Source organism: Fundulus heteroclitus, unplaced genomic scaffold (assembly GCF_011125445.2).
Source record: "Fundulus heteroclitus isolate FHET01 unplaced genomic scaffold, MU-UCD_Fhet_4.1 scaffold_99, whole genome shotgun sequence".
NCBI classification, from domain to species: Eukaryota; Metazoa; Chordata; class Actinopteri; order Cyprinodontiformes; family Fundulidae; genus Fundulus; species Fundulus heteroclitus.
Window position 1 is genome coordinate 325,390 of NW_023397461.1, and position 17,455 is coordinate 342,844.

General features: G+C 50.4%; 1 protein-coding gene across 1 annotated transcript; it reads right to left on the bottom strand.

Moving 5' to 3' along the window:
• Positions 1-1,369: 1,369 nt before the first annotated feature.
• Positions 1,370-17,023, bottom strand: LOC118562611 (prolyl endopeptidase-like). The gene is made up of 15 exons (XM_036135093.1): positions 16,350-17,023; positions 14,555-14,629; positions 14,335-14,468; positions 14,137-14,267; positions 13,853-14,062; positions 11,682-11,803; positions 10,394-10,499; positions 8,804-8,995; positions 7,551-7,748; positions 7,349-7,452; positions 5,981-6,117; positions 5,685-5,779; positions 5,485-5,616; positions 5,207-5,363; positions 1,370-1,767 (listed from the first exon to the last, which is right to left on the bottom strand). Exons 1-15 carry the CDS (start codon positions 16,389-16,391, stop codon positions 1,473-1,475), a joined length of 2,130 nt encoding a protein of 709 aa, XP_035990986.1. The 5' UTR covers positions 16,392-17,023; the 3' UTR covers positions 1,370-1,472.
• Positions 17,024-17,455: the final 432 nt, after the last annotated feature.

Consider the following 17,455-nt stretch of genomic DNA (forward strand, 5'->3'; position numbering starts at 1 on the left):
TTAAAACAAAGAGACTGTTCTACTCTGTAAGAGGTTAAGCCAAATGACCTAACAACCACAGAGATAAACGTAGAGAACAAAAGATCACACGTAAACTTCTTCACCAGGTTTTAGGTTTAGTGCAAAGTTTGAACCAGAGGCTGCTGAGAAAGCGTGTCTAAGTTTAAATGCAACGCTGAGACGGTTCCTGTGTTGTTTCAGCAGCTAGCTGACGCAGGAAAAGGTTTCCCTGCAGCTGAAATGCCCTGGAGATCACCATCCCTAATGAAGGAAGCTAAAATGTGCTTAGGCAGCAGAAATAAAAGGCCGTACAGGGCACCCCTGATGAATTCCCCGTCCAATCGCAAATCTTTTGGTGGTTCCATGAGGGAATTTTATTTAGCATAAATCGATCAATTTTTGAAAGTTTTCTCCAAATCCAAACAACTTAAGGGCTTTAAAAATTAATTCAAGGAGTCTAATGCTTTTTAAAAATCTAACAAGAGAATAAAATTGTTTTCTGACACTAATTCAGGATAGTCTAAGAAATCAAGAACCAACTTTATACCTTCCAGCCAAGAAGCCATTCTGAGACTCTCAGAACTTTGAAAGTTGTTTCACCAGACGTATAGCTACTGTTTTATAATCGTTAAGCACCAATTATCTAAAGTTAGAGCATCTTTCAGCGGTTTTAGGAATAAAGTCCAACTCTGAGATGGTGATGGAGGAAGTTTTCATCGCTGAAACTCAATAAACACACGATGATAAGAAGGAGCACAGAAAGTCTGAGCCTCTTAATGGCTTCTTTGGTTCCACCGGATGTGATCAGAGTCACAGAACATTTTATCATCATCACCAATTATTTCTCACCTGAAATGATTTAAAGGAACGTTGAAGGTTCTCAGTTCTCAGGATAGTCAGCAACAGAACCGTGAGTTCCTGGTTCTGGTGCTGAACCCACAGGAGCTGCTGAAATGCAGCAGATGTTCTCCTGAAGCTGCAGGAGACTCAAACGGACCAGACTGGACCCCATGTTACCAGGTTCTGTCTGGGCCGGCCTCTTCTGGCCCGTCTCAGGGTTCTGCTGTGGGCAGAACCCTGAGACTGGGTCCTCTCCACTGTCCAAACCCATCAGACCTCCTGGTTCCTCTGGTCCGTTCATCATCTCTGCTCAGGTGTCCTTGCAGGGGGAACCATCAACCGAGCGCGGAGCCAACCGGATTTACCGACCCACCGGTCCCGTTTCTGGACCCCAGACCCGGATCCAAACCCAACGGCTGCAGCACTCTCTGCTCGGATCAGGCAAACTTCTGCTTTTACTAACTTTTAATACTTTTAGTATCTATTTCCAGCCTGAACTTTAAAACACGACAGATTCTGAGGCAGCAGGTCCGGGTCAGACGAGTTTTATTGAAAGGTTTCAACAGAATCAGCAGGTTTGCCTTCAGAACCTAGAACCTGTGAGTGAGGACCCCCGGCAGCGGCCCGGTCCATCAGTCGGCCCAGCTGAGTCCCAGCGTCTGGGCGATGAAGGCGAAGACGTGGGTGTCCTCCAGGATGGCCTTGGCGGTGGGCTTGCCGGCGCCGTGCCCGCTGCGGGTGTCCACGCGTACCATCAGCGGCTGCCGCTGCTGCGGGCTGCTGCCCACGCCGTGCTGCAGGGCGGCGCAGAACTTCAGCGTGTGCAGCGGCACCACGCGGTCGTCGTGGTCCGCCGTCAGCAGCAGCACCGCCGGGTACGGGGGGCCGCGGTACGGCGGCTCAGGCAGGTTGTGGAGAGGAGAGTACCTGGAGAAGAAGGCAGGGAGGAGAAGTCAGAGGAAGGTTCTGCTGGAACCAGGAGGAACGTGGCGGTACGAGGATTTCACAGGTGACTTCTCTAAATGTTTGGCTGACATCCTGCCTAAATATGATGGATTATTCTGGGTGGTTTTAATATTCACACCAGTCCAGCAGCTTTCAGATGTTATTGACTGTTAACTTAGTGCAGCCTGGGTCTGGTTCTACTCTGATGTCACCAGTCTGTGACGCTGTTTCCTCGGATCACGCTGATCCGGTGGGACATTCACTGCCCGGTTAAACTCCTCTTCCTCAGCGCTGGTTAAACTCCTCTTCCTCAGCGCTGGTTTAACTCTTCCTCCTCAGCGCTGGTTAAACTCCTCTTCCTCAGCCTTCTCTCCGCCCTGTGAGGATAACTCTAGACTCTCTGGCTGAACACTGATGACCTGGTTTCCAGCTTCTATCTGTCTACAAACATTGGCCATCATGGCTCCTTAGAAGAACCGGCGCTCAGACCTGAGCTGCGGCTGAATGATGTCACTGGTGCTGCAGGTGGAGGAAGGACAGGCTGCGTGTTTCCTTTGGGGTTCTCCAGGAGAGCCTTTGTGCTGTCAGAGGACTGTTAGAGCTGAGAGGAACAAATGTCTCTCTGACATGATTGGTTCTAATTAGAACAACCCAGAGTTCTATTTAAAAACACAGACCAGGCTGTCAGACTCATTTCTACGTTGGGCCACTTTGGCTTCATGAAGTCATTTAAAGGGCCGGTTGCTCCTGTATAGATGATACTTCTGATTTTCTAATTTCTTCTCAGTTCACATAAAAATGTTAACAGTAACATTAAAGTAGCACCTTAGGCATAATTTAAACAGTTTATCTGCAAAAAAAAAAAGTTATTGTGGTGAGTTCCACTTTAAACTCATCATTCTGCATCACTTCTTCTCTTTTTGGACATTTCTGGGTTTTAATATGTTGTGTGAAAACTGACATCTAGTGGCAGGATGCTGTTACTACACAGTTAAACATTAGCATTCACTACAGGAGGCTTTTTGGCTCTTGAGGGCCGGATAAATGACCGTGACGGGCCGGATTGGGCCCCCGGGCCTTCAGTTTGACACGTGTGCCATAGACACTGTTCTCCACGCCTCTACTGAAACCTACGAGTGTTTCCTCCACTTTCTGCTGATAACAGCGTGTCAACCAGAGCTGGTATCGTTATCTCTGCATTATTCATCTGTTTCTGATCAGTCTGAGTCCGTCTCTGTTTTAAAGGACATAGTTGGTCTGGTTCCTCTACACACTCCTTCACACCTGGCTTGTTTAAAGAGCTATTAGCTACTATTGGACCAGGTGGACTTCAGATTATCAGCAGTAGTCTTTCCTCTGGTACAGTACCGGGTTTAAATCAAGCGTTTGTCCCCTTCTTAAAAAATAGGCCTGGACCTTCTCTCTTCTAATGCCAGGCCCATCTCTTCTATTTATTTCTAAACTCTTAGAGAAGGTTGTCTCCAACCAGTTGTCACCATGTTTAGAGGACAGTGGTTCCAGTCTGGGTCCAAAGCTCCTCACAGTACAGAGAACGTACCTCTGAGGGTTCTAATGATGTACTTTAGGTAACAGACTCTGGACAGTTTGATGTTTTAGTGTTTTTAGATAATTCCGCTGCATTTGATGCAGTTGATGGCAGTATTTTAATCTCTGGTCCACTGCTCTGTGGGCATCAGGGTGTTTCTACCTCACTAGGAGTCCTTCTGTTATAATGGACAGCTTCATGTCCTCCTCAGCTCCTCTTCCATACGGTGTCCCTCAGGGGTCAATTCTCCGCCCACTCCTATCTGCCCCCCCCCCCCCCCCCCCAGCTCTGTTTTTAGGAAATATGGCATTTCATTTCACCACTATGCTGATCAGATCTATTTCCCCTTGGCTCAAAACAAAACTGTCCAGAAACTCTCTCTCTGCCTTGATGACATCTAAATATGGTTTTCTCTGAACTTCCTCAGTTTAAATGAGAACCTGACAGAAGTTCTGATGTCTGGACCCAGTTGCTGTCCCTCCCAGACGTAGATCTGGGCTCTCTGTCATTTTATCTGTGTGTCGCTAACCTGGGGGAAACTCTGACTGATTTTAACTTTTAGAAACAGATCAGCAGCGTTCTTCACAAAGTTTTTATCAGCTTTATCAAACAGCAAAGGTGAATTTAATCTCAGGGAGACCTGCCCTGTAGAAACTAGTCCCTGATTTTATCACCGTCATCCTGACTCCTGTAATGTTCCATAGAGACGCTAACCGGACCTCTCTGACCCGTCTGCAGCTCCTGCAGAACTCTGCTGGTTCCTACGGGTCTGAGGGAACCAGCAGAGTTCTGCAGCTCCTGCAGAACTCTGCTGGTTCCCTCAGACCCGTAGGAACCAGCATGTTCCATCCTGGCGTTCCTTCACTGGTTCTCTGAGCTACAGAGTTAATTTTAAGCTTTTATTAGTTTTTAACTTTGCTCCTCCATGTTTATGTGAGCAGAACCAGCCTTACTGCCCCCCCCCTTAGATCAGCTGATCAGCTGCTGCTAACTCATCACTGACAGTGATCCTCTCTCTGCCTGGTTTTTAACTCGCTGTGATCGGTTCTGCTCTTTATCCTCCTGATGTCTTTGGTTCGTATCTTTGAACCTTTTCTTGTTTTAATCTGCGGCTCTTTGGACTCTCAGGAGCTTCTCCTGCTGCCAGAAACCGGACCAGCCTCAGGTCCGGTCGGTTCCAGTTGGGTCTGCTGATTACCTAGAGGAGCTGCAGGGTGGTTCTGGAGAACAGGTTCTGATCTCAACCTCGGTGCAGAATCCAGACCAGAACATTAAGAAAACCATCAGCTTCCATCAGCAGAATCTGAACCGGCTGACGAGAACGGACCAGGGAGCGGGTCCAACAGGACCGGTCCACATCGCTCAGGTTCTGGGACTCTATCTGCCCCTGACCCGCATGGACTCATACATCCAACGGGTCAGCTGATGATCACCAGAACCAGCGGGTTGAAACGGATCATCAGGCAGAATCCGGTAAAAGCAAACGTTCTGACCCGGATCTCAGGTCCATTTTGATGGACCTGGTGGAGCCACACCTGCACCACTAGTTAGCATCCAGAACCGTACCGGTGAGTCCACTTTAACGGTTCTGCACCTGGTTCTGAAAGGCAGATCCAGCTGAAGGTGAAGCCGTTTTTTACTGACATCACATTCAGCAGCTCTGGGGTTCTGATGGAGAACCGTCTCCCAATCCGGACTCTGAGTTCTTCTCTGCGAGCAGAACCACAGAGCAGGAGATGAAGCTCACGGGTTCTGCAGCGACCCGTTTACTTGCAGGTTGGAGGAACATCCGGTTCTGACTATATTCTCTCTGTGACGTCAGTAGAACCGGACCCAGGCGCTGCTGGTTCTGAAGACCCAGAGTGTGTACTGTACTTGATGAGCCAGTGGAACTGGGCCGGGTCGTCGGAGCAGCCGTAGTCGGTGGTCCAGGCGTGGCCGATGGTGAACTTGTGGAACCTGAGCATGTCCAGAACCCCCACCTCGGCCACCACGCAGCCGAACAGCTCCGGCCGCTGGATCATGCACGCCGCTGCCGACACAGAACACGTTAGTCCACCACGCTGCAGAACCTCCTGGAGAACCCTGCAAAGCTTGGGTTCTACAGCAGGTTCTGCCGGCTGCCTGCAGAACCTGCTGAACCGGACTCTCACCGACTAGCAGGCCGCCGTTAGAACCTCCGTTGATGGCGACCCGGCTGGCCGTGGTGTAGCGCTCCTGGATCAGGAACTCGGCCGCGCTCTGGAAGTCGTCGAAGCAGTTCTGCTTGTTCTCCAAGGTTCCGGCTGCAGACACAGAACATCCTGAGACAGGAGCGGCGCCGGCAAACGGCCGTCTGGGTCGGCGCCGGTACCTTTGTGCCAGGTGAGCCCGTACTCTCCGCCTCCTCTGATGTTGGCCACGGCCAGGATTCCCCCCAGGTGTCTCACAAACAGCAGGTAGGCCACACTGGGTCAGGGAACCAGAACCAGAACCAGAACTCTGACAACCCGCTTTCTGTTCTAACAATTTAAATCACCAACATAGAGTTCTGACGGGCCTCAGAACCGGGTCAGGAAGCAGCACCACCCAGTGTTTTACTGGCCTGGGCTACTGCTGGAACCAGAACACTGGTTTAGAACCCGTCCAGAACCGGCGGTACTGACTCACTTGTAGTAGGGCTGGATGGAGGCCTCAAAGCCTCCGTACCCGTACAGGAACACCGGATTGGTTCCGTCCTTCTTCAGGTTCTTGGCATGGACCAAGAACATGGGGATCCTGGTTCCGTCCTTACTGGGGTAGAAAACCTGGAGACACACGGAGAGAAGAGGTTCAGAACCTCTCCAGGTGGTTCTGGATGCAGCGAGGAGGTTCTGAACCTCTCCAGGTGGTTCTGGATGCAGCGAGGAGGTTCTGCTGAGGGACGACGGGTCGCAGGAGGATGGCCAGGAACCAGGACAGAAGGAGAGATGTTTCTAAAATGTTCTTGGTGTGAGAGTTCTGGTCCAGATGGAGCGCTAGCAGAACCACTGAGAAGTTCTGGTCCAGATGGAGAACTAGCAGAACCACTGAGAGGTTCTGGTCCAGATGGAGCGCTAGCAGAACCACTGAGAGGTTCTGGTCCGGATGGAGCGCTAGCAGAACCACGGAATAATTTCAGCCGGGTCCGTTTCCTGGTTCCTATGACCCGTTCTGCATCTCTCGGAAGAACCATTGTTCAGGTTTTGGTCCAATAGAACCCGAAGCAGAGGAGAATTTTAACCCGACCCGATCAGTTCATGAGTCTATAAACCAGAACCAGGTTCTGATAGAAGTCCAGATTCTATCAGAACCTGGACTTAATTTCACATTTAATGGTGAAACCTCTGATTCTACAGAACCAAGGGGCCGTCTGGGTTGAAGGACGACCCGTCAGAACAAAATGGCCACTCTGTCCAGAACTTTCCTCACAGGCCGCCACTGGTTCTGGTCCATTTACCGGCCGGCAGCTAAAGCTGCTGGTAACACGAGTTCTCCTCTAGGTGGAGCTGTTCTCTCACGGATCACCTTCCATGTTCTCTGGAAGGTTCCTGCTGGAGAACGTTTGCAGGAACCAAAGCTCCAGCAGGTTCTGGTTCTGGTTCTGTATGTGGAACATCCTGAAAGTACTGAAGATAACGAGAACCCAAAACGGTTCCTCCTACGCAGCTGGAACATCTGCAGAACCTCTGTCTCACAGAAACACTCCTTAATGCAGACGGACAAGACCGACCCAACAGAACCACGGTTCCGTCTGCAGTCAGAACTCCTCCTCTGTACTGCAGAGAACATCCTGCTGGTTCCTTCAGCCACTAACTGGACCTCTGGAACAAATAAAGCCAACAGATCCGACTTCCTGCTCTGGTTCTGAAACGGGTCCAGAGACGTTCCTGGAACTCTGGCAGAACCCTGCGGGTCAATGTTCTGACCCGGGCCGTCAGAGCCAGAACCGAGGAGCAGGTGAGAGCAGAAAGCTCTGAGCTCAGCGTTCGTGGACCGGGCCTCTGGACCAGAACCTACCTGGCTGGTCTGGAAGTCCTCCTGGTTGATGCCCTTGACCTCCACCTCCCTGAAGATGCGTGGCTCCGGGCTGGAGTGGCTCAGGTCACAGTGGTAGATGATCCCTGGGAACACAGACGGAACCGGCAGGAGAACATGACCCGAGGCTGCGGTACCGCACCACAGACGAGCCAGAACTTTCTGCGGTAGGTGAGGAGGTTACCTGGAGTGGTGAAGGAGCAGAACTTGTAGAAGAACTCGGAGTGCTTCTTCTTGCAGCTGACGCCGGCGATGGTGCCGACGTCCAGAGGCAGATCCCTGAGGCGGCGTCCGCTGGGCAGGTGGAAGAGCTGCAGGACGTCCTTCACGTCGTGGACGTAGTTGACCAGCAGGTGGCACTGGTGGACGCAGGAGACGAAGCCTGCAGAGGTCAGAGGTCAGAGCGCTGTGAGGGAGAGAAACGGGCCAGAACCCGGCTGATACCACCCCCCCCCCCCCCCCCCCCCCCCAGCCTTCTGCTGCGTGTTTCTGCTGAAGGAGGCCAGAGGAGGAGCAGAGGTCAGAGGTCAGAGCGCTGTGACCACTGAGCTATATAATACACTGGAGCGCTGATTTAGCAGAAAAACTGAAGTCACTGGCCGCCATCTTGCTACTCCCTACTCTCATAGAATCCCACAGGATTTGGTTGCAACAACAAGCAGTTTTCTGGCTGAGTGAAAATGTTTCACAGGTAATTCTACAGTCAGTGGATGTACTAACACTATCAACTACTAGGAAATTAGGTGCTGAAATATTGTACATGTTATTCATATTAAATATATATATATATATATATATATGTATATATATATATATATATAAGTATGTGTATATGTATATATTTATATATATGTATACACATATGTAAATATATGTTTTTGTATATTGTTATTTAGATATTTATAAATGTTAAATATATATATTTAAATGAATAAAATGCAAAATATTTCAGCACATGACTTTCTCAGTACTTGATATTTTTAGAACATAACATAAAGTATATGGCATTTGACATTTTAAAAGTTTTAAGCCCCCCCTGAACATGAGAAAATCCTCGTTATTCGATGCTGTAGCGCACATATTCCCTAGTTACTGGGAGGAAATAGGGAGTACCAATATGGCGACCAAAACTGGAGAGTTTGAGGAGCGGTTTCTCTTTTCGAAGCGGCGCTCAGACGGAGGCGCTCTGACGGAGGCGCTCTGACGGAGGCGCTCAGACGGAGGCGCTCTGACGGAGGCGCTCAGCCACAGACTCTCTGCTTCCCGGTTGTTGTGGTCGGACCCTCGCAGAAACTTCTGGATGGAAATTCTCTGAAAGGCTGTGTTGCAACGCTGAGCGCAGCGAAAGGTGGAAGTGCCGCTGTGGGGATGAACGGGTTACGTGTTTCTGATCCCAGCAGAACTCTGATTCATCAGAACCTGCTGGGGGGGGCTCACCCAGGACGTCCTTCTCATGCTGCGGGATCAGCGTGGTCCAGTTCTGCCTGTCCGGGTTCTGGATGTCGATGTTGATGACGCGGTACCGAGGGGCGTCCAGGTTGGTGCGGAAGGTGAACACGCTCCCTTCGTTGGTCACGTACGAGTACTGGGCCTCAAAGTTGTCCACCAGCTTGACCCACGGCAGCAGTCCTGCAGGAGAGGGAAACGGGTCATTCATTCATTCATGTTGAGCTACGGAAGCCCAGAAAAACCAAAAACACACTTTCACAACAGCCTGCGTTTAGAAAGTGTCGACACTCGGTTTGAAAAGTTCTCACAGCAAAAAGAAATCCACACGGTTATGCAAGCTGTAGAAACTGCAGCTGGTGTTGCATCACGGACCGAGCCGCTGGGTGGAACAATCCGGTTCTACTGAAAGCTGTGTGACCCGGCCCTGCTGCCCAGAACCGCACAGCCTCAGGAGAACGTGGCCGGCGCCGACCCGCTCCACACCGACCCAGAACCACCACTAGACTTTGTTCCTTCAAGGCTGCAGCAAGAGTTCTGATGAAAATCAACAAGAGGGATCATATTTCTCCAATTTTAGCTTCCCTTCATTGGCTTCCTGTTAAATCAAGAATAGAATTTAAAATTCTCCTTCTAACGTATAAAGCCCTTAATAATCAAGCTCCATCACATATCAGAGCTCTGATTACCCCGTATGTTCCTAACAGAGCACTTCGCTCTCAGACTGCAGGTCTGCTGGTGGTTCCTAGAGTCTCTCAAAGTAGAATGGGAGGCAGATCCTTTAGCTATCAGGCTCCTCTCCTGTGGAACCAACTCCCAGTTTTGGTCCGTGAGGCAGACACCCCGTCTACTTTTAAGACTAATCTTAAAACTTTCCTTTGTGACAAAGCTTCTAGTCAGAGTGGCTCATGTTACCCTGAGCTACCTCTATAGTTATGCTGCTATAGGCTTAGGCTGCTGGAGGACATCAGGGTCTATTTCTCTCTCGTCTGTCCCTGTTGGGTCATGAGGTTCTGATGGTTGTCTCCAGCTGTCAGCGGACGAGAGGCGGAGTTAACCCTGGACCGGGAATCTGAGGTTTAAAGGTTTTCAGACAGAAATGATCCGGCTGATGAGCTCGGTTCTAAAAGTCCCGCTGGAGATGTGGAGGAGTGACGTTCCACGGCAGCGATGTTGCGTAACAGAAAATGTGACCAAACGAGTCGGACCTGAGAGTTCTGTGGAACCCGGCTCATTAAACTGATTATGACTCGTTTCCTTTTCACGTTTCCACAGATGCTCTGAGGTAATCCCCACGGTTCAGCTACAGAACCTGCCGGGTTCAGGACCGGCTCAGGTCCGAGAGGTTCTGATGGGAAGCAGGACGAGCGTCGTTCGGTCTCGGCCCATGTCGGCCTTTTCTCAGCAGATCGGAGGCGTTTCCACATCTGCAGGTTTCTTCACATGTTGCAAAGTCTTGCTGTTCTTGTGGTTCTTCAAACCAGAACCTCTCAGACCAACGTGTGCTGCATCGACTTGACCAAACATCAGAACCACAGCAGAACGTCGGGTCTGAGCCGGGTTAAAGGTTCCTCTACGCACCTTTGATCCCGTCCGGCAGCTCCTGCAGGTCGCAGTACCACAGCTGGTTGACGGGCTTACAGCCCTCAGTGATGGACAGAACCGCGTACCGGCCGTCATCCGAGATCTGTGGACGGGACGGCATGCAGGTTAAACATCAGCGGGTCATCGCTGCGGTCCAAAAGAATACCAGAGGTTCTGGTTCTTATTCAGCAACCCTCAATCAGTGAGGATCCAACAAAGCCGCTCCAGAACCAAAGTTTCCTCACCTCTAACATCCAGACTTCCAATTACCCTGCATTTGGGTCAGAACCTTTAACAGAACCCTGCGTTGGTCTGTTTTCTGGGCGCTCTGAGGTCCGGTGCCGGTTGATCAGCAGATCAGACCCAGAAAAGTATGACTAGAACAGAAGGACCTGAAATTCTGGTTCTGGCCGTTAACACCTTAACCGTCTCGGCTGCTTCACTCCAGATTACCGCTGGACGTCTGGTACCGACCCGGCATGGTGCCGTCTGGTACCGACCCGGCATGGCGCCGTCAGACGGACCTCTGGTACCGACCCGACATGGGCCGTCTGGTACCGAGCCGGTATGGCGCCGACAGACGGACGTTTGGTACCGACCTGGCATGGCGCCGACAGACAGACCTCTGGTACCGACCCGGCATGGTGCCGACAGACGGACGTTTGGTACCGACCCGGCATGGCGCCGACAGACGGACCTTTGGTACCGACCCGGCATGGTGCCGTCTGGTACCGACCCGGTATGGCGCCGTCAGACGGACATCTGGTACCGACCCGGCATGGCGCCGACAGACGGACCTTTGGTACCGACCCGGCATGGTGCCGTCTGGTACCGACCCGGTATGGCGCCGTCAGACGGACCTCTGGTACCGACCCGGCATGGCGCCGACAGACGGACGTTTTAAAGCTGCTTTTCCAGCCAAACTTTACTGGGATTTTCTACACTGAGGAGATCTGCAGCAGGTCCGATTGGACCTGGGCCCAGAACCTCAGAGGTCTGCAGAATTACCCGCCCCACACTGGGATCAGAACCAGAATAAACTGGGTCTTCAGACAGAAACTTTCTGACACAAACATGGAAATTAACAGTTTTCTGAGCATTTCTGCAGGGTTCTGCAAGGTTCTGCAGGGTTCTGCAGGGTTCTGGTGGTCCGGCTAAAATGATGTTCTGCCCAGTCTTCCCATCACAACTCACAGCATGCATTAGGTTTGGACCAACAGAACCACGGATGTGTCTGAAAGGCTGTGTAACAGAACCTTGATGAAATGTGAACATCCGGACTCACGGTAACCGAGCTGTGCCATCTGGGCTGATCCGGGAACTCCGCCACCAGAACGTCTTCGGACTGCTTGGTTCCGATCACATGGTAGTAGAGCTTCTGGTTCATGTTGGCCGTGGTCTCTGTGCCTGCAGGGAGAACAGCTCGTGATTCTGCTTCTAGGGCCCGGTTCTGATCTACAGCCTGTTGGTTCTGACTTCCATTTCAAGGCTTTGCAAGCTATTTAAAGCAGAACCTCAGGTCCGGTTTTGAACCTGATCCGAGTAAGAGTCAGGGTTCTCCTGTCCATCACCTAGAACTCAAACATTCTAGGTGCAGTAAAATGCCTCATAGTGATGGACATGCTGCTGTTCTCTGCAGTAGGTAAACCTGGCTTCAGTTACTCGCCACTCTTGATCCTGATATAAAGTTTTTCTCTAGCAGCGCTCCCTAAATTGACCAACTAGTGCAGAGAATCAGTGAAAAATGAGCTGCAGTCTGTTCCCACGCCATGACCTCTGACCTCTCACCTGCATCAGCCTCTCAGTTATGAAACCTGAGGAGTAACTAGTGTACTATTCCCACCTAAATAGGCTATTTTAATTATTTATTTGGTTTATTTTGGTCATTTTACTGGTCATTTAGTTTATTCTTTGTCAGTATTTAATAACATAACTCAGGTCTCTTAAGTTATTTTTCTTTTATTCTGTTATGGTTAAAAAAGTTGGTTAAATAAAGATTTAATTGTAATTCTGTGTTTGTGTTCTTTATTAAAATTAAATTATTTAGCAATATCATAAAATGTCCAGGCAGAGCTGCACATAAAATATGGTTTTAAATATTTTCAATAATTATTGATATCGATCAATATGCATTTTTTTATCGATAAGCTTTTTTTCTATATCGTCCAGCCCCACTCGGAACCAGAATGTGGGTCGGTTCCATCAGCAGTTTAACAGGCGGCAGAGGTCTGCAGTGTTTGTCTTTGTAACGATGGATCAGACGTTCTTCAGACGTTCTCTAGACGTTCTTCAGACGTTCTTCAGGTGGGTTTGCTCCACGTAAAGAGAGCTGACCAGAGATAAGTCATTTGATTTGTTTTAGTTTATATAATCGTACTGTTTTACCAGAACCTTTCAGAAATCTCACCACAGCATTAAGTAGCGGTCAGACGGCTTTTCTCTTCAATAATATTCTGATTAATAAAAACATTTAACCTGTTTTAAAGGTATACTATGCAACCGGGGTTGATTTTCCAGCGAGGCTCCCCCCAGAGGGCGAAAGTAAAAGTGCACTGTGGTAAAGCTGCTCAGCTGTTCTGGTTTCTCCATCAAACCAGGCGCGGTTGTTTTGAGCTTAGCAGACAGGCGAACGCAACGAAAAGTGGAAAAAACGGCAGTACAAACAATGGTGAAGGTATGAAAAAAACACAGTGAAGGTATGAACATCCAGCTTCCCGCAGCGCTATCTTGGCGAGGCGGCCGTGGCCGCCGCCGCCGCCGCTGCCTCGCCAAGCCGCAGCGCGGCCGCCGCCGCCTCGCCAGTTTTATTATTATTATTATTATTATTATTATTATTATTATTATTATATTTTTTTTATGTTGGCGAGACGCTACCGCCACCGCCTCGCCATGCAGCGGCCGCCGCGGTAGCCTCTCGCCAACATAAAAAAAATATATGTAATAATAATAATAATAATAATAATAATAATAATAATAATAAAACTCGATATGCTTGCATGTTTATTTGACGTTAACAAGCGGTTCTTTGTTGCTTTTGCGCGTGCATATAGTGAATGGCAGGGCAAAAACACATGGAGTTCTCGCTGTAAAGCGAGACTTCTGTGTGTGCGGGCCGAGGGCTCCTGCAATTGCAAGTGCGGTATTTCCCCCACAGACCACCAGGGCGGCCGAGAAAACCTTTGTTCGACCTGAAATGACTCATTTAATCATCCAAAACGGTATGGAACACATTAATTAACTGAAAAATGTTGCATAGTATGTCTTTAAATAGTCCTTGTTATTAAACATCTTTATCAACGGGCCGTTTTATTGCTTTATTTATAGCCTAAACCACATTTATGGTTAAAATATATCAGTTTTGGCTTTTGGCACAATGGTGCAGCCCTACTCAGAACCAGTATCTGGGTTTGTTAAAGAGCTGAAGGTTCTGAGCTCAGAGCTGAAGGTTCTGCTGACCGTCGGCCTTTCCTTCCTGACGGGGGTAGCAGTTGTAGAAGACGCCCCTGGCATCATGGGTCCAGGCCAGGCAGCTGAATTTGACCCGTTCCAGAACGTCGGGCAGCTCCGTGAGGCCGTCGGCCTTCAGGAAGCGCAGGGTGACCCAATCGGACCCGCTGCTGCTCAGGCCGTAGGCAAAGTATTCACATTCCTCGGACAGCCGGCCCACTGAGGGAGACAGGCAGAGAGAGGTTAGAGCAGCAGGTCCGGTTCCTCAGCAGAAGTTCTGCAGCGCCGCTCACTCTTCAGAGCCACGGTTCCGTCTTCAGACAGCGTGTTGGGGTCAAAGAAGACGGAGGCCGCAGCATCCAGGGAGTCCTGCACGTACAGCACGTCCTGGTTCTGGAGGCCTTTGTTGTGGAAGTAGAAGTACCTGAGGAGAAAGGCAGGAGCGTCAACGACCAGCGCTTCGGATCAGCGCCACAGCGCGGCAGACGTACCGGCTTCCTCGTTTGTAGGGGCAGCTGTATTTGGGATAATCGTAGAGCTCGGTGAGGCGCTGCTGGAAGCGGGCCCGGACGCCGCAGTTCTCCAGGTACGGCATGGTCAGCTGGTTCTGCTGCTCCACGAAGGCCTGAGCAGCAAACAGGAAGAGAGACGGGATGAGACCGGCTCCATCCGGGTCCATCCGGGTCAGAGAGCAGGGAGAACGTTCGGTACCGTGGTCTCTGGGCTGTCCGGGTCCTCCAGCCAGGCGTACGGGTCCGACACCTTGGTTCCGTGATAATCATCCACCTGTTGAGCAAACGACACTCAGCTTGGCTCCCAGACTGGATCTTCTGGTTTCTCTTATTTACTACGTTCCCTTTTCTGTGGAACCGAGGATCAACCGCCGCCAGCGGCTCTGATCCGGGCCCGACGGGCCCAGCACCTGCAGAACACTGAGCAGAACACACAGAGTGCTGGTACCGCCCCGGGTTGTGTGTTCGGCCCGCTTCTATTTGCTTCTTTGGTCCCGTTCTTGTTTCATAATGAAACGGAGCTGGAGGTCTGGTGCCGAGTCCAGAACCTGCTGTCCAACATCGGACCCAGAGCTCAGAACTTCTGATACCTGACAGAACGGCCTCAGGGTCATCAGAGGGTTCTGACGCTTCTACAGCCGGTTCTGTTGTTCCAGCTGCAGGGACGAGGGGAGAACGGGTCAGAGAGCAGATCAGAACCAGGAAGTGGACCACCCTCCAAGAACCCAGAATCAGAGACAGCAGAGCGATTAAGTCCAGCTGAGGAGGAAACCTCTGGCTGCAGCCTGAGAGCATCCGCTCCTCTCTGCTGCTGGTTCTGAGGCTGGTCCAGCCTGCTGCTGTAACAAGCCGCCACGTGCACGGCTGACACGTGCACGCTGCCACGTGCACGGCTGACACGTGCACGCCACCAGCTTCCTCCACACTAATATGCTCATTAATTTGCATATTAGTGTGCTCCCACAGTTTGGCTGCAGCACTACAGGGAAATGTTCCACTACTGTCTGGGTCTCGGTACTGCAGCATGAAGCCCAACAGAACCTTTCACACTCAGGGCAGAGGGGCCCTTCACAGACGCCTGCCTGGGGCCCTGAAATGGCTGAGTCCGCCATGAATGAGTTTGAGTTCTGTAGGATGAACCGGATCAGAACCGGTACCCTGCAGGGATAATAGAACTGTGTTAGTAGAGGAGCCAGCCTGGCTCTGGCCCAGAACCCCCCTCCCTCCTGGATCCGGCCCTGGCAGCTCGTCTCTCTGGAGATGTTCTCCTGAGGAAACTTCATGTCTAAACTTTGTTCTGGACCGGACCTCACAGAACCAGACCCAGTAGCAGTTCTGGGCCCGGGTGCACTGGGCAGCTGAAGATGCTGGGGGGGAGGGACAGGAGGATGTGGAGAAAAAGGAAAGAGGAGAAAAAGGAAAGAGGAGTGGATTAAAGTAGCAGAGATGCTGGAGAGAGAGAGAAAGACCTGAGAGGGTAAGAGTCTGCTGGATCAGCCTCAGAGAACCATCAGAGGTTCTACCCAGGTCAGCCAGGTTCTGCTCAGCCGGGCCGCCTGGCTGCAGCAGGTCAGACTGCCTCCACGGTACCAGCCCAGATGTGTTCATGGTGCGTTCAGGGCACACAGGACATTACAGCTTCCACCAGATGTGCATCAATAATTAATAATAATCTGCTTTATCTATTAAAGTGAATGGATCCAGGAAACTCAGCTCAGAGTGTGTGTTTAAAGGACAACAGTTAAGAACTTTGGGCCTGTTTTCCTGTTTCTGACTATTTAGGTCAGAACCGGCCCGGCCCGGCCCGGAAGGGGAAGTGAAAGCGGGTCAGAGAAGCTCGGAACCACTAATTACTGCTGATTAGTAGCCAGGTGTGTTCTGACTGGCCTCCACCTGAGCGCAGCCTCCGTCAGAGCCGCACCTGCACCGCCTGCCAGTCCCGCTCCGCTCCGCTCCGCTCCGAACCGAACCGAACCGAACCGGCCCGCACTCACCTTGGCGGGATCTCTCCGGGCTGCGGGGTACTTGAAGGCCATGACGCCGCTGCGGTTCTTTCAGCGCGGTGATCGATCCGAACCTGCGGGACCCGAACCTCCGGTAGTCAGAACAGAAAGTGAAACTTTCCCAACGGCACCAGGAAGTGACGTCACAGTCAGGGCCGAAAATGGCGCAGGGTTCGTGGCGCGTCTGTGCGCCTGGATGTGTCTATGATTTAAAAATATGTTTTAGATTTTCTGATTTTCGGAACCAGGCAGCTGCAGCCCAGGTTCTGGACTGTGGAAGGTCCAAAGAAGCGGCTTCAGACCCCTGATGCTGAGCTGCTTCACAGCAGAACCGCTCCTCCTGCACCTGAGCACACCTCTCACTGTTAACAGGGAGATCATGTCAGTTTGTACCGGGGGGGGGTCCTGACAACTCTGTCCCATTTTTATCCGACCAGACATGGAAGTAGATATTTATCACCTTTGTTAAGAAGTGAAAGAGAAGTGTTAACACATTATTGTTCAGTTGGTGGGTTAAAACCGAGAAAAACACACAACTGTTCACATGGACCAATAATACAGAATAAAGTAGTTTTAAATTGTTGATGGTATTATTACACTCCTTTTTAAAGAATGGAGAACTGCTGTTTTTATTTTATTAAAGATTCTCTCATACTGAAAGCTTCAAGGCTCCATGTTTGGCCTCTTCCTCTTCTCTCTTTACTCCGTCCATCAGGAGTCAGTTATAATAAACCAGCGTTTAACCTTCTGTTTAGGCAGAAGACAGTCAGACTTTTATGACACTAAAAAGGAAAATAGTTGCTCTAAAAATAAAGTTCTATAAAGTTTATGTTGTCTCAAACATCAGTGTTGACCTTAAAGTCAGAATCTGACACTGACTGCTACAGACCTGAGAGTAAGACTAGAGAATAATTTTAACTTTAATGCACATTTAAAATCTGTGGTCCGCTCCATCTTTTTCAAACTGAGACATCTGACTAAAGATTTTAATCTATGCCTTAATTACTACTTTTATTTTTTTTCTCATCATTTTGCCTTGACTTGAAGCAAGCGAGCAGCAGAGGGAACCACCTCCTCAGACTGACAAAGAGAACACC

What these genes read in the sequence shown, in the direction of transcription:
- LOC118562611 (XM_036135093.1), bottom strand. Translation starts at nt 16,391, where the DNA reads ATGGCCTTCAAGTACCCCGCAGCCCGGAGAGATCCCGCCAAG. An exon ending in CGGAACCGTGGCTCTGAAGA is followed by an intron (nt 14,063 to 14,136) that starts GTGAGCGGCGCT and finishes TGTCTCCCTCAG; the next exon opens with TGGGCCGGCTGTCCGAGGAA. An exon ending in TAACGGCGGCCTGCTAGTCG is followed by an intron (nt 5,364 to 5,484) that starts GTGAGAGTCCGG and finishes CTGTGTCGGCAG; the next exon opens with CGGCGTGCATGATCCAGCGG.